This window comes from Microcaecilia unicolor, chromosome 9, assembly GCF_901765095.1.
Source record: "Microcaecilia unicolor chromosome 9, aMicUni1.1, whole genome shotgun sequence".
NCBI lineage: Eukaryota > Metazoa > Chordata > Amphibia > Gymnophiona > Siphonopidae > Microcaecilia > Microcaecilia unicolor.
Genome location: NC_044039.1, coordinates 50,550,243 through 50,566,006, shown reverse-complemented (window position 1 = coordinate 50,566,006; position 15,764 = coordinate 50,550,243). Strand labels below are relative to the sequence as shown.

Here is a 15,764-nt window from a genome sequence, read left to right as displayed (position 1 = left end):
GGAAAGACCAAAGGTCCATCTAGCCCAGCATCCTGTCACCGACAGTGGCCAATCCAGGTCAAGGGCACCTGGCACGCTCCCCAAACGTAAAATCATTCCAGACAAGTTATACCTAAAAATGCGGAATTTTTCCAAGTCCATTTAATAGCGGTCTATGGACTTGTCCTTTAGGAATCTATCTAACCCCTTTTTAAACTCCGTCAAGCTAACCGCCCGTACCACGTTCTCCGGCAACGAATTCCAGAGTCTAATTACACGTTGGGTGAAGAAAAATTTTCTCCGATTCGTTTTAAATTTACCACACTGTAGCTTCAACTCATGCCCTCTAGTCCTAGTATTTTTGGATAGCGTGAACAGTCGCTTCACATCCACCCGATCCATTCCACTCATTATTTTATACACTTCTATCATATCTCCCCTCAGCCGTCTCTTCTCCAAGCTGAAAAGCCCTAGCCTTCTCAGCCTCTCTTCGTAGGAAAGTCGTCCCATCCCCACTATCATTTTCGTCGCCCTTCGCTGTACCTTTTCCAATTCTACTATATCTTTTTTGAGATACGGAGACCAGTACTGAACACAATACTCCAGGTGCGGTCGCACCATGGAGCGATACAACGGCATTATAACATCCGCACACCTGGACTCCATACCCTTCCTAATAACACCCAACATTCTATTCGCTTTCCTAGCCGCAGCAGCACACTGAGCAGAAGGTTTCAGCGTATCATCGACGACGACACCCAGATCCCTTTCTTGATCCGTAACTCCTAACGCGGAACCTTGCAAGATGTAGCTATAATTCGGGTTCCTCTTACCCACATGCATCACTTTGCACTTGTCAACATTGAACTTCATCTTGGTTATAGAATACACCCGGTCCATGTGCCTAATTTAGGAGTTTGCATTCACACCAAGTTTTACTTGGCGTAACTGCCAGTCACTAAATTTAATTGCATGAGAAAAAAACTCAAACATTTTCCTCCATCACTTCAAAATGTTTGAAAATTTTGTATCTCTAGTTATGATCACTTGGTTGAGGCACCAGGAGAATTACCACGAGACCTAAGGAAACAGAGAGTAAAAGGGTTGGGAGAGGATGCCACTAGTTTCCCTGACAGAGTTCTGTGCCTTGTCACCTACAGAGAAGGATCTCAGATTAAATCTGAATACAACTAATCTAATATAAATAAGAGGTTTTATACACAAAAGGATTTATGCACTTAACTTCAGAGTTAATTGCATAAATCACTGTTTAAATTCAGAGGTGTGTTGGCCAATGCATAACTCTTGGTTGGAAAGGCTATGACAGTAGGACGAGGCAGGCTGAAAGGTGTTCCAGGGGCAGGGTCAAAGTTTACATGGATTGCATCAAAATTCAGTATTCTCTGTGTAATGTCACCTGTAGAACAGGACCACACAAATAAATTATCCATTTAAGCTTAAGGCCACATAGTCAATGGTCCTACTTAAACAGTTGCCTCCCCCACCCCCCACCCACCAATATTTAGCAGGTGGCAGGCAGTGTAGTTAGTTGCTGCCGCTGGAACTGATCCCGCATAGTCAATGCTGGGCTGTTTCCAGTGACTGGCATTTTTTGACAGGCTCTAACTTAGGGGCCCTTTTACTAAGGCGCATAGGTGCCTATGCGTGTCCAACGTACGTCAATTTGGAACTACCGCCCGGCTACCGCGTGCCCCAGGCAGTAATTCCATTTTTTATACATGTCCGATACGCGTGGCAGAAAATATTTTTTATTTTCTACCACTTGGCGCTAACCAGGCGGTAATTGGCAGTGTATGCATGCTGACGATTACCGCCCAGTTAATGCATGAGACCTTACTGCTAAATCAATGAGTGGCGGTAAGGTCTCAGGCCCAATATGGACGCACGCCAATTTTTATTTTGCCACATGTCCACTTTCAGCCAAAAAAAAAAAGGCCTTTTTTGCAGGCGTGCTGAAAAATGGGCCTGCGCACATCCAATACACGTGCCTACAACAGTGTAGGCCATTTTCTGGTGCACCTTAGTAAAAGGACCCCTTAACTGGCTATGTAAATATTCAGCGCTGGCCAGTTAAGTTAATAGCGGGCAAAGATAGGGCTGCTAATTATGTGGTCTGATTTGCCCACTAAACATAGCCAGCCAGAGCTTGAATATTCACAGATAGCCAGCTAAGTCATGCAACATAGCCGGTTATCGGCTAGCCACTAAGCGCTAATATTCAGCATTGATAACCGACTATCTCGCACTGAATATTAGTGCTTAGCTGGCTAAACACTATTCAACTAGCCAGGAGCCATTCCTGGCCAGTTAAATAGTGCTGGATATCAAGCCCTTGATATCCTACAGAAAGATAAGCAGATAAGTCGTCTGCTTGTTTTTACATGGTAGATAGCCGGCTGAATATTTCCCCCAGGATTTTTATTTGGATATGCATGATCTCCATGAAATACTCCCTTATCTCTGGCAGCAGAACATATTTTAATAAAATACTTAGCACAGAGAATTTTTTTATATGACTACTTTTGCCTCCACAGCAAGCAAGCTTACCTCATACCAATAGATCACAAACAGCAAGCCTGCTGATAATTGAGACAGTAATGACAGCAATCATTTATTTGTGATGATCTATTGTATGGATTAAAACATTTGCTGGTTATAATGGTCCCCAAGAAACCCTGAGTGCTTTGGGGCTGTGCTATCTCTAATTGGCACAACAAAATAATTTTTGTATCAATACTACTGTACATTAACTATGAGACCTATTTTGTTGGCCCAGTAAAAGTTCTCATCCTTTAAAGCGTCTCATTTGTAACACACATACATTCAAAGCTATCTAAGCAAGTCGCCCTTGCAGTTGTGTGTTATGAATTTTGCACTTAAAATTTTCAGAATCCCAACTAAGAGCAGTTATACACACACTCTCGGATTCTATATATCGTGACTTAAGTTGGGCACACAACTTTATTAATTAACAAGCCAATCAGCACCGATAATTGCCACTTAAGCAATTATTGACACTAATTGGCATTAATTACACCAAGAACTGTCTAAGCATATTCTATAATGTGATGCGCTTAAATTCTAAGTTGCATACTTGAAAAAGGGGCGTGTGGGTGTGGAATGGGAGAGTTGTGATCATTTCTAAAATCTATGCACGTTATTATAGACTACACCTGGTTCACGTGTAATTTAGACAACAGCATTTACACCAAGTTTTACTTGGCATAACTGCCTGTGACGGGTGCTCAGCATATTCCATAAACCGCACAGAAATTTAGGCTTATTCTATGAAGTACGCCTAAATTTAGGTGTATTTCGTTTCGGTACCAAAGTTTTAGGTGTGATATATAGAATCTAGTCCATGACTGCTAATCAGTGCCAATTAACAGCTAAATTATTATATTAAGTTACGAATGCAACTTACACTATTCTATAACCTACATGTGCAAATTTGCACACTAGGGGGTATGTTTACTAAGGTACGTTAGCGTTTCTAACGCGCCTTTAAAGTTAAGTCACGTTAAACGCTAATGCACCTATACATTTCTATAGGCGCTTTAACGTTTAACGCGCATAAACCATTTACCCATGTTAAAAATGCTAACGCACTTACAGCGCACTTTAGTAAACATAAGCGTAAGTGTAAAACTGTACACACAAGTTTATAGAATTAGGGAGATAGTGCATGCGGTTCTTAAAGTGATTGCACTATTTGCATATAGTGTGCACACTTTCCTGCGAGGGCAAATATGCACAATGGCTCACATGTGTTTACTGGTTAATGCATGCACACACACCCCCTCCCCCAATTGGGAAAAGCACATACTAAGTGCACATACTGCACTCACTTTAAGCAGCATGCACATTCTATAAATTTGCGCACCCAACTTTACGCTAAGGGGTGAATTCTATAAATCGTGCCTACAAAATCAGCACGGAAAAACCGCTTAAGCACTATTAAGCACAGGGGTCACTCGTAAATTTAAGAGTGTCCATTTGCACCAACGAAAACGTGGTGCAAATGCCCCCAACTAAATTTACACACGGAACCCCCTTATTCTATAATTATGTGCGTAACTTGAATCCACACGCATGCTCCACCCCAAAATGCCCATGACCCTCCCACTCCTGTGCCCCCTTTTCCGGGACATATGTAAAATTTAAGCGTGGATTACATGCCTAAATTTACACGTGTACATATTCACTGATTTCAATTAGAATCAATAATTGCCATTTAGCGGCAATAAGCGAATGCAAGCAAGGACCATTAAAGCCCGAAGAGTCCAGGGTAAAAAATCTTTTGGTTCTGCATCAACATTGGCATCTGCATTGAGCATGGCACGGAATTTGGCTCTGTGTCCTAATCGCTGGTACTGCACTCAAGCTGACATTGCCCCGCCCACCACCAGATGCCAGAAGGTGACAGCACACTGTTCCCTTTAAATTTCATTGAAGGTGCATGCCAAAGGAGTGCACACAAATAGCAAGATATATATTCCTTCGTGCACACCCTGAGTGAGCACCCCAGTCGATTGGCCAGTTATTTGATCTCAATGTCAACTAGTCTTATTTTATTTTTGCTTTTTGGCAGGCTGCTCCTTTGGAATTTTCCTATGCTCCCTAACACTGATATCTCGGTAGTCTGGAGCTGCCGTTCCTCCTCCTTACCACCCCAAGTGTTTTATTGTCATCAGACGCTTGTTTCTCTTCAACGTGCTAGCCAGTTCTTATCTTCCTGCCTTAGTCGAGATAGCACTATATGGGTAGGACTTCTTAATATTTGTTCCCTCAGGGGTAAGCAGTTTTTAGTTCATAATTTGATTACTACTTGGGGTTTGAATATTTTATGTCTTGTGGAAATTTAGTTGCAATCTGGTAACCTAACATATTTTTCGCAGATGATGCCTCCGGGTTACTTGTACAATACTCATCCTTGAGTGAGTGGTAAAGGTGGTGGACTAGCTATTACTTACCGCACAGGATTTTAGATAAATTGAGAACCTGGTGGTATAGTTTGAGGAGGGGGAGGGCCTCAAACTATACCACAAGTCTGAGGTGCCCAAAAGTTCCAACAGGAGTATTTTTTGCAGAGCTCAATGTATCCCATGAACATTTACACATAATTATGCAACCTAACAACATTTTTATTTTATATTCATTCTGTATCCAATCCGCACCTAATTATACCATATTTCAGGTGCACAAGGATTGTAACAGAGGCATTTTTGGAGGGGTGGGAGAAATCAATGTATTCAATGAATATATCAACACAAATATCTTACCTAAAATATTTTAGCAATAATGCCACCTAATAAGTTTATGGTTTTCCATTCAATCTGTCCCAAATTTTCAGGACGTTAGCGATGTATAAAGCTCATGAAAGGCCTAAATTTAGGGGAATGCATATATTCCATAAATACAGTTGTGCAAATATGTCACCGAGGGCCCCTTTTACTAAGCGGCGGTAAGCCCAATGCAGGCGGTACTTCCCACCCCTAGTGCACTGTCATATCTGGAATGTACCCTGCGGTAATCGGGCAATGTCGCATGCTGCCCGGTTACCGCTGGGTTAGCACCAGAGCCCTTACCGCTACCTCAGTGGGTGGCGGTAAGGGCTCTCCTCCAAAATGGCCATGTGGCAAGTGCTTTACTTACCGAAAGGCCATTTCCTGCAGGAAAGAGAAACTTCCTTTTAGTGTGGATCAGCCACGGAACAAAAAATTATTAAGGGCCCTTTTACCAAGCTGCAGTAAAAGGGGGCCTCAGTGTGTGTGAAAAACACATGCCGACAACAGCGCAGGCCCCCTTTTCCCACAGCTTGGTAAAGGGGCCCTTAATAATAAGATGCATTAAGCCCTAATGTGGGCTTCATATGCTGAAAAAGACTTACTGCTGGACATGCTAAAGCATCTTGCAGTAGTTTTCCTGTTTGTGCACACTAATCGCATGCTATTTATTTTTTGTACGTATTTTTTGGATGGTGTGTCACAGGCAGAGATTGGACAGGGAATGGGCATGGAAGTGTTGTCTAGCTAGTGTGCTCACATTACTGCATGCTAACTGGTTAATGTGGGAGCCCTTAGCACCTTCTAAACATCTGGCAGTAAGTCCCCCTGTGCTATTTTCAGTTATTGCTCACTAATAACAAGATTAGCGAATGGCACTGAAAATAACACGGGCGAACTTACTGTCCAGAAGCCCTGAGTGCCTCCTAAACAGGAGGCAGTAAGTATTCCTGCATTAATTATTTTCAGTTGCCAAGCGCTAATACCAACATTAGCGCAAAACCTGAAAATTAAAAAAAATATTTAAGCGAAAAAGCCCTTTTTTAGGGACACACTAGATATGAGCTTAGCGTATAAGAAAGCCCTTTTCGTAGCACATCTTAGTAAAAAGGTTCCTTTAGTGATAAACCAACCAATTGCCAAGATACGTGCTTAATGTAGCTCCATGTCAGAAAGAGTGAGTGAGAAGAGTGGCTACCTTGGGTGACACATTGCTGCAGATGTCAGTGCATTAACTGTGAGCACAAGTTCTTGCTGCAGTTTGGGAAGGAGAAAACGTCAAAAAAGGGGACCCTTCCCCTCTCAACAATCACCCAGAGTGTAACATAGCTCTGTTCATAACAGGCTCAACTCCAAACTTTCAATGCTACAAATTCAGATTACTAGCAGAAATGTTTCACTTACTTGTTTCCTAGTGCGTGTTTTCCCTGTCCGCAGTTTGATATACCGAGCTATCAACTCATTTCGGCCTGGAACAAGAAAAGAAAGTACTATGAGATATGGAACCTGAAGATAGCAAGTGGTGTATGGCTGGGAACATATAATCATATAACAGGATGGTTGAAGCTCGAATACTTTTTGTTCAAGCTAACACTGTTGAAGAAACCAGAATGCAGGATTTAGTTCTCTAAAATGTATCCAACATCTTTGTTACACCCAAAAATGGAGGTCTCAAAAATAAGAGGCAGCTACAATCCTACAATTTCCAGTGTGATGTTCAATGAATGATAATGATAATGAGTACTAATTGACACTGATTAGAATTTAGGTGTACAACTTGCTAAGTATATTCTATAACGATGTACGCCAAACTTCCAACATGTGCAGGCAAAAAGGGGTGTGGTTATGGGGGGGAAAATGGGTGTTTTGTGGTCATTCCGAAATGTATGCGCCTACTTATAGAATATGGCCCAGTGCGCCTAAATCTACGCACCAGGATTTACGCCATTTTTTGATGGTATAAATGGGTGCACATAGATTTCGGCACTGAAATATTAACTAAGCCTAAATCTAGGTACTGATTATAGAATACGCTTAGTTGGCACTGATTTTTTAGATACCATATATAGAATCTAGTGTTAAATGTAGAATAGAATTGAAGTGTTGTATTTTAATATCTCACTCAGCAATATTGCAAATAGAGGGTGACTGAAACCAGGGCTTTCGGTGTCAGCTAAAACTGAATCTGTGACCAAAATCTGCCAACCAGTTTCTCTCTGAACTGGAGCCGAAACTGAAACTGTTGCCCCCTTCCCCCCCCCCCCCCCCAGAAAAGCCATACCCTCTGGCTAGCCTCCCACCCTGGCAGAAAACCCATTCCCTCGACTGACCACCAACTCTGTCTTCCCCCTGCCTGTAAGCCCTCCCCTGACCTACCTTCAAAGCTCCAGTGGTCTAGTGGCCTCTTTGGGGCAGGAGCAATCCCGAGTTACTCCTGCTCTTGTAGCTCCGCAATCAAAATAGATGCTGCAACTTCCCACGGCAGCCTTGCAGCAGCCATTTTGAGATTAGAATCGGCACTGAAGGAGCAACTGGGAATTGCTCCTGCCCATGCCAGTTCCATTTTCAAAATGGCTGCCATGACCTCCTGTGGCAGTCTCGCAAGGCTGCTTTGGGGCATCATGGCAGCCATTTTGACTAAGGAGCTGGTGGGGGCAGGCGCAACGGGGGATTGTTCCCATCTTGAAAAGGCTACTAGACCTCCAGGGCTTTGAAGGTAGGCTTAGGGAGGGCGGTAAAGAGTGGTCACAGAGGCAGGGACAAGGAGTTTTGCACTTGCATTTTCAGCCAAAACCAAAGCATGGCCAAGTCCAGATTTTGAGCCAGTTCTGGCGCCGAAGCTGAAACCGGAACTGAAATTCAATCGGCCTCAACTTTCACACCATTCAGAACCCATGCAATAGTCTCCCTGTCAATGTGTCTCCTCGCTAGAAGTATAACCTGCCGTGATTACAGACTCTCAGCATGAAAGATGTGAATTGTTTCGCTTGGTTTGAAATATTGGATATATGCTAATAATTGTGAATCAAAGAGGGGCATTTTTGAAAGCGTGCCCAAGTCAGAATTGGGATGTTCTACTCATAATGTCCAAAAAAAAAAGTACAACTCATAGCCATTTTTAAACAGGAAAAACGTGAAGATTTCCAGCAAAGGTACCTGGTGGCGGCGGCAGGGGTCAAAAGCGGCGGGGGAGGGTCGGCGGCAGGTGGGGGGGGGGGGGGTCCGAAAGTGGTGCACAGCAATAAACAAAAAGCAAGACTCTTATTTCTAGGGACTCTACAGGTCTTCAGACTCCCCACTGGATCCAATATGAAATTGACAAGCTGAAACACAGGTTAGAAAATCCTCGACAGGGGATCCCCGTTTTGCTTTGCTGCATCAGGAGCTGTTTTCTACCACTTCTTTTTTTCCAATTCTTATTAGAAAACTGATGATAGTTGCCCTTTAAGGGGTTTTTGAGCAATATGTAGCTTTCCCTGGGCTGCTGAGGTTTTATTATTTAAGATTGGAGTACATGCTAACTTAATCTCTCCTTACTGATAAAGGTTGGCAAAATTATTTTTCAGGTTATAGGCCAAATTAGGCTGCCAAAATAGCTGGAATATCTTTGGCTGGTTTAAACTTAACCAGACAAGACTGAATATTGGCTTGGCCAGTTAAATTTAAACCAGCCAAAATACACCAATGCTGGTCACTGGAAACAGCCCCATATTGAATATCCGGACCCAGCCTGGCTACCTTCCACAGTCTGAATATTGGCCCCTGTAAATATACCCCACTATTCTTTGTTTGGAATTATGATATACTTTATACCTCTGCCTGATCACTGCTGAAAAGAAAAAGCTCATTTTAAAGAATATGGCACTGAAAAAGACTCCAAGGTCTGATGGACTTACAGCGGAGTTCTACTCTGCTTTCATAGCCAAATTATCCCCTATTTTGAACTCTTTCTTCTCATACATCAGGTGATGTCCATGGGTCTTTCACTGAGGCCAATATGACAGTACTTCCCAAACCTGGTAAAGATCCTTTGATGGTACAAAATTATAGACCCCTTCCTTTGATTAATATAGATTACAAATTATATGCCAAACTTTTAGCTGAAAGATTGCAATGTGTACTACAAAAATTAATCAATCCTGATCAATCACAATTTATGCATGGGCGCCACAACTCGGGCATTCGGCACACACTCAGACGTATCAACCCCCGCCCCCTTCAATACCACACTACAAGCCGTATCTTCGATAGAATTGGATTTATTTTGGCCGCAGCCAGGAACATCAAAATTGTTACAACTTAAACAAATTACATTACATCTTCTACTAATCATTATGCCAGCATGCATTTCTACCCGGGTACACAGCTTCTACACGTAGTTGCATATTCTGGGCCACAGGCCAAGCCGTACCAAGCCCCTGTGGCCCCCTGTGCTGTTTTCCAAGCACCCGACGTCACTTGGTGCCTCCCGTTGAAGGAGGCACCTACCACATTTACAAAATGACGTTCTAGGCCTCCCGGCCGCCCAAGCCAGGAGACAAGCTGTATACACGTTGTTTCCTGTTGAAGGAGGCACCTACCACATTTACAAAATGACGTTCTAGGCCTCCCGGCCGCCCAAGCCAGGAGACAAGCTGTATACACGTTGTTTCCTTATAACAAGGCTGCTCACATGCAAGCCTACCATTTGCATCAACTTGATAATTTTCCACACAACTCTTTCTGCAGCAGTAGTTACCCCAAACTTGTAACTGTTATGTGTCAAGCTGCTGTGTACCCATTGCTGGCTGTGCGTAAACATTGTAGTCTAACGCCTCGCTGCGACAAATCTTGCCTCTCAAGTGGGTGGGCGGGTGGGCGTTGCTCTTCTCCTGCTTCCAAATTCAAAAGGACTTCCTGTGCAGTTCAAATTCCTCTCTCCTCCTCCCTTGCTCCTCCCCTTCTTTCCTGCCCCCTCCCCTTGCTACCCCTTGTTTCCCTCCCACTACTACCTCTGCTCTCTAGCTAGGCCCTCCCTGTACCCTCCCCCACACTTCTGTCTTCGCTGGCCTTCAGCCCGGTTGTGGTCGGCCCCCCTTTAATGGGTGTGCCTGGTTCTCAACTCGGGCATTCGGCACACACTCAGACGTATCAACCCCCGCCCCCTTCAATACCACACTACAAGCCGTATCTTCGATAGAATTGGATTTATTTTGGCCGCAGCCAGGAACATCAAAATTGTTACAACTTAAACAAATTACATTACATCTTCTACTAATCATTATGCCAGCATGCATTTCTACCCGGGTACACAGCTTCTACACGTAGTTGCATATTCTGGGCCACAGGCCAAGCCGTACCAAGCCCCTGTGGCCCCCTGTGCTGTTTTCCAAGCACCCGACGTCACTTGGTGCCTCCCGTTGAAGGAGGCACCTACCACATTTACAAAATGACGTTCTAGGCCTCCCGGCCGCCCAAGCCAGGAGACAAGCTGTATACACGTTGTTTCCTGTTGAAGGAGGCACCTACCACATTTACAAAATGACGTTCTAGGCCTCCCGGCCGCCCAAGCCAGGAGACAAGCTGTATACACGTTGTTTCCTTATAACAAGGCTGCTCACATGCAAGCCTACCATTTGCATCAACTTGATAATTTTCCACACAACTCTTTCTGCAGCAGTAGTTACCCCAAACTTGTAACTGTTATGTGTCAAGCTGCTGTGTACCCATTGCTGGCTGTGCGTAAACATTGTAGTCTAACGCCACAGGCCACGGCAACGACACCTCGTTTGCCGTGGTCCCCCACCCCTCCTAGCTGCGGTCATGCCTTAACGCTATAGCTTGTATCTATTCGCAAGTCATGTGGGATCGTATGACTTTTAATGCACACATGAATGCCTGAAGCATCCCTCCCTTACCTATACCCTGTTTTGGCTACTCTATCGCCCTGGCTCCTCTATCGCCCTGACAACCCAGGCTCTCACTGTTCGGTCTCACTGCTGCCCTTCTATGCGCCCACCGCCTTTCCCTGTGCCTAATGTACATACAAGTGATGAGTGACCGCATATCCAAATCCGCTGCAGCTCATTCTGGATATGGATACCTGTAATAGAATATAATGGGAAGCGACATGTTAGCACAGTGCAAGCAACCATTATCACTTTGCTGTGGATGCCTTAATGGGTCCAATGTACCGCTTGTATACACTAGATGGGTCTGATGTAGCGCTTGTATACATTAGGTCGCCATCGGCCCAGTCTTTTGATGGCCTCTATGGACACTCCTAGCGCTGCCACTGCCGTAGCTGCCCTAATCCTAAATGAGTGGGTACTGTACATAGTGTATGAATCAGCAGGCTGGTCTTTGGTCTTTGTTTTAAGTCGGCTTGAAGGTTCAGGACAGGGCATGTTCGTTCCGATCCATTTTGATTAGCGAATAAGTAGGTCAGTTGCTGCGGCTGTAATGGCCGCGTCACGTATTAAGAGGGACATGCCATGGTGGGCATGCTTGTACGTAGCCACCAACTCACTGACTCGCAGAGCACCATGCAAAGCTAATGAGAATGCACATTTGACTTGACGGCCCTCAAACTCAGTGTCACTTATCTCCTCTAATGATGCAAAGAGACAGCCCATTTCCCTGCCGGTACTGGGTTTTCTTTTACCTGGGTAGGGTACCCCCGGCCTGCCCCATCCTTTCATCAGTCTCGTGACAACAAATGACCTAGATGGATTTTGAACAGCCACCGCTTTGGCGAGAAAACTGATGGCTGCGAACATGATTGAGACCTGGTTTCTGCTAATTCCCTTCATACATGCCGGGGGCCGGGAATATATCAGTACCACCCTTCTCTTCTAAGTGTTGACTATATGTGCGGTTGTGTATCTTGTCCTCGAGGTATCTGTTAACTATCGCAGCATCGGGTCCCATTTCCGGGTCTGCGCTCTAAAAACGAGAAAGAGCATCCACTATAATCATTCTCCCTGCCTGGTATATGTTTAGCTGTAATCACTGCGGAACTATCTGTCTGCGCACATAACTTGTGGGAAGTGCATGGCGGACAACTACTGCCATATTGTCTGAGGGAATTACAATTGACTTGTGAGATATGCCAGGTCCCCCCAGGAAACATGATATCCTACGTGGTCCCTGCTGAAACCCGAGCTTGCTGCGCACCACGCTCCCTGGAAGTAAATCTGCCGCATCTGTAAATAAAATGCAGGGCTTCCGTGAGAGTGGGTGAATCGTGCCAAAATGAAATCCCATGGGCCAAGAACCTGCTAAATCTCGCTTGATGTCCTGTGTACGTCTGAGATGAAAATGCGCTTTGTTTGTTCCCGATGTTGCTAAAGCTATTGGGAATCACCCTTATTGCGAAGCCTACTGGACCCAGGAGTTCCTGTACCTGCTTCAGCCTTGCTTTTTTACAGTGCCACCTCGTATTCGCCGCTCTGGCAAGCTTATCAATTTTGTCAGCCGGCAGTCTGGAACATCTAGTTCCAATTCAATACCTATAACGTAAGGATTCGCCGTGGGCCTACTGTTTTTTCAACGGCTAATGGGATGTCCAATTTCTGTGCCAAGTGGATAAAGACCTATAACACATCCGTCCACTCTTGTGATTCCCGGCCTTTGAACAGGAAGTCCTTCAGATGAGGACCAGAGACCTAGCGGGGGCTAGTTGCTCCACTACCCCATGCACAAACATGCTAAGCTCTTTGAAGTATGCGCACTAAATGTGGCCACACATGGGGACACATTTATCGCAATAAAACCTCTCCTGGAACCTGACACCTAACAAGGGAAAGGGCTGTGGGTGTAAAGGCAAGGTGCGAAAAGCCGAATCTCCGTCCACCTTAGCCCAATGTGCCTTGTTGCCTTGCCGCCAAATTATTTGAATGGCATTGTCTACAGATGCATATTGTACTGTACAGCTGCTATGGTCAATGTAGTCATTTACTGATGTTCCTATGTGGCGGGACAAATTACGACTGGGCCTACCTTTCCCCAGCTCCTTCCTTGGTATTATGCCTAGCGGGGACACTGTTGTTGCCTTGAAGGGCGGGTCCTCAAACAGCCCCGCTATGCAGCCTAGCAATAGTTCTTTGGTAATGTTGCCTGCAGCTATCTGTCGATGCATGTGAATCGAGGATACATTGTTGGGGGAGAGTTGTCACTGTGGTGTTGTCCTCTAATATGGAATCATGCAACCTGATTGGAAACCTGTGGTGATGCACCCGTTCTGTCAGGGTAACGGGCTAACCTTGAAGCTTGATGGCTTCCGGACCCTGTCCTGAGTTAATAGGTTGCTTTCTCCTGTCTCATAAGCTTGATGGGGGGAGCGCTAGCTCCCTCAGTACCCTGTCCCGTGTTACTAGATTGCTGTTCCCTGTCTCTGGGGAGCCTGCCTTGCCCTGCAGCATGCCTGCCCGCGCGGGCGTGTCGGGTGCTAGGTGCAATGTCCGCTGCCTCCGTCCTGCCTTTGTCCTGACGGCATTGCCTGACAGGACTACCACTGGTGCTGACCCGATATGAATGGATTGTCTGCACTGCTTTCTTGTAAATTTAATATCTTAGTTAAGCCATGCCTGTCCCCTAAATATCTCATGCGCTTTTAAAATTGTATTCCATATCCCACACCAAGTCCGGGCCCCTTTCCGTTTCCTTCACTATAGTGAGTGTCCTGAGTATGTGAACAGCTGAGTGTCCTAAGTATGTGAACAGCCTACGACCAGTCCATGAAGGACCCGAATATCTTGGGGTCTTATCTGTTACGCTATCTCTGCCTACGGTACCCTCCTCATGCAACTCCCACACAAGGAGGGAGAAGATATCAATCCACCTGTATTGTGAGAACGGTACCTAATGCATGGCTCCTGTGATTAAGTACTCCCACATCCTGACTGGTCCCCTGTGCACCGACCGGTGCCACAACCGCATTCTGTCCTGCCATATTGGGCTCCGTTACCCGTTCTTATCATCCCGTACTGCATATCTAGTTATGTCATGCGTCTGCGCTGGAAGGAGTGTGGTGCTGTCATTAGACTTACCCCTTGCTAGTACTGGCGGTAGCCCCGCAACTATGGAGGTGGAGTCTGCGGTGCTGCTACCTCCCTTGCAGGCCCCCGCACCGTCTGTGCTTGTGGTGTAGGTCCACTGTGACGTCTAAGGTCTGGGGCCGCAGCACTCCGCGTCTTAGCTGGCGGAGTTTTGGTGGGCCGCTTGGCTGGCCTTGCTGGTGCATAGGTCTCCTTCGCACACTACAATGACATTACTGCAATGGAGAGACTAAAAGAATAGACAATTTAAAGCAAAATGACCTCATAATAACTGATTGTGGTGACGCCGGCTTCCCCAATCGCTGCGTGCATCCTATGGTGCCTGTGTAAACTGTACCCTCCTTGCTCACAGCTATATATCCGACTGCGTGCTGTCTGCGCAGTGCACCCTTCCTTAAATGGCCGGCCTAAAGCCCCACAGGCGATGGCTGTTACATTCAAATTTGGCCTGGTAGTCAAAACGGCTGCCGTATGCAAAATGGGTCGCTAAAATTAAAATGGCCGGGCCCCTGTAAATCTGTCAGATAAATCAGTAAGACCGGTGGTCCTTCTATCAAAATGGCCACCATTTTCAAATTAGCTGCTTTAGTCCACGTGGCCGCTCTAGTCAAAATGGCCGCTAAGTGCACATGGCCCTCTAGGACTAACACTGTTGTACCAACCCTTCCCCCCGTGGACCTGGTCCTAACGGCAGCTGAGAGTAGCATACTGTAACCGATATGTTTGTCTGATGCCCCTAAGTACTGTGTCCCGCTATGCTGGCACCAAACGGTATGATATCAATTGCTCCAGCCTATGCCGTGTGTCAAAGACACATGCGTGCGGCATCCAAGGTGGCTGCTGGGGTTAAATTTGTATTTGGAATGTCCATTCTAGTGAATTTTTGTGCCATAAAACTGGCTGCCTTTTCCAAATTTTACTGCTAGTCGGAATGGGTGGTGTATTGAAAGTGGCCACCGTTTTTACAATCGGCACTCATGCAAATGGCCACCCTATCGAAATTCACCGCTGCCGTACGTGCCTCTGTAGGTTAATGGCCGACTGTATGGGTGGGCAATTACAACGTGTAGTGAAGCGCATGTCCCGCCAATTTGGGACTCCCCCTAAGTGGCCCGCAAGAGAAGACCCTGACTAGCGAGGATCGGAATGTGGACGTTTCTGCAAAAACCCGCATCTCAAATATCGCATGGCAGGCCAATCATACAGACATGGTGCCGGTAAGTAACGTTTAGGATGAAGCGTAGTCGACCGAGTAGAAAACATGGCATGGCCGTAGTGCTGCGTGACATGGGCAGCTTATACAACATGGGCGACTTATAACACACTAAATTTTACCGAATTAGATAACACGGTGTGGCCGACCACAATGGGGCTTGTAAAGCTCTGCGTGGCCTGGGCGGCTTATACAGCATGAGCGACTTATACTGCAATCATTTTTGCT

The 15,764-nt window shown here is 45.6% G+C and overlaps 1 protein-coding gene across 4 annotated transcripts in view; it reads right to left on the bottom strand.

The window, feature by feature from the left end:
• TEAD4 (TEA domain transcription factor 4) overlaps positions 1-15,764 on the bottom strand; it is a 346,867-nt gene that overhangs the window by 168,730 nt on the left and 162,373 nt on the right. For all 4 annotated transcript variants that reach the window (XM_030214440.1, XM_030214441.1, XM_030214439.1 and 1 more), the window contains one exon: positions 6,690-6,754. In XM_030214440.1, the coding sequence (XP_030070300.1) occupies positions 6,690-6,754 (65 nt within the window). The remainder of the gene's footprint in view (positions 1-6,689; positions 6,755-15,764) is intronic.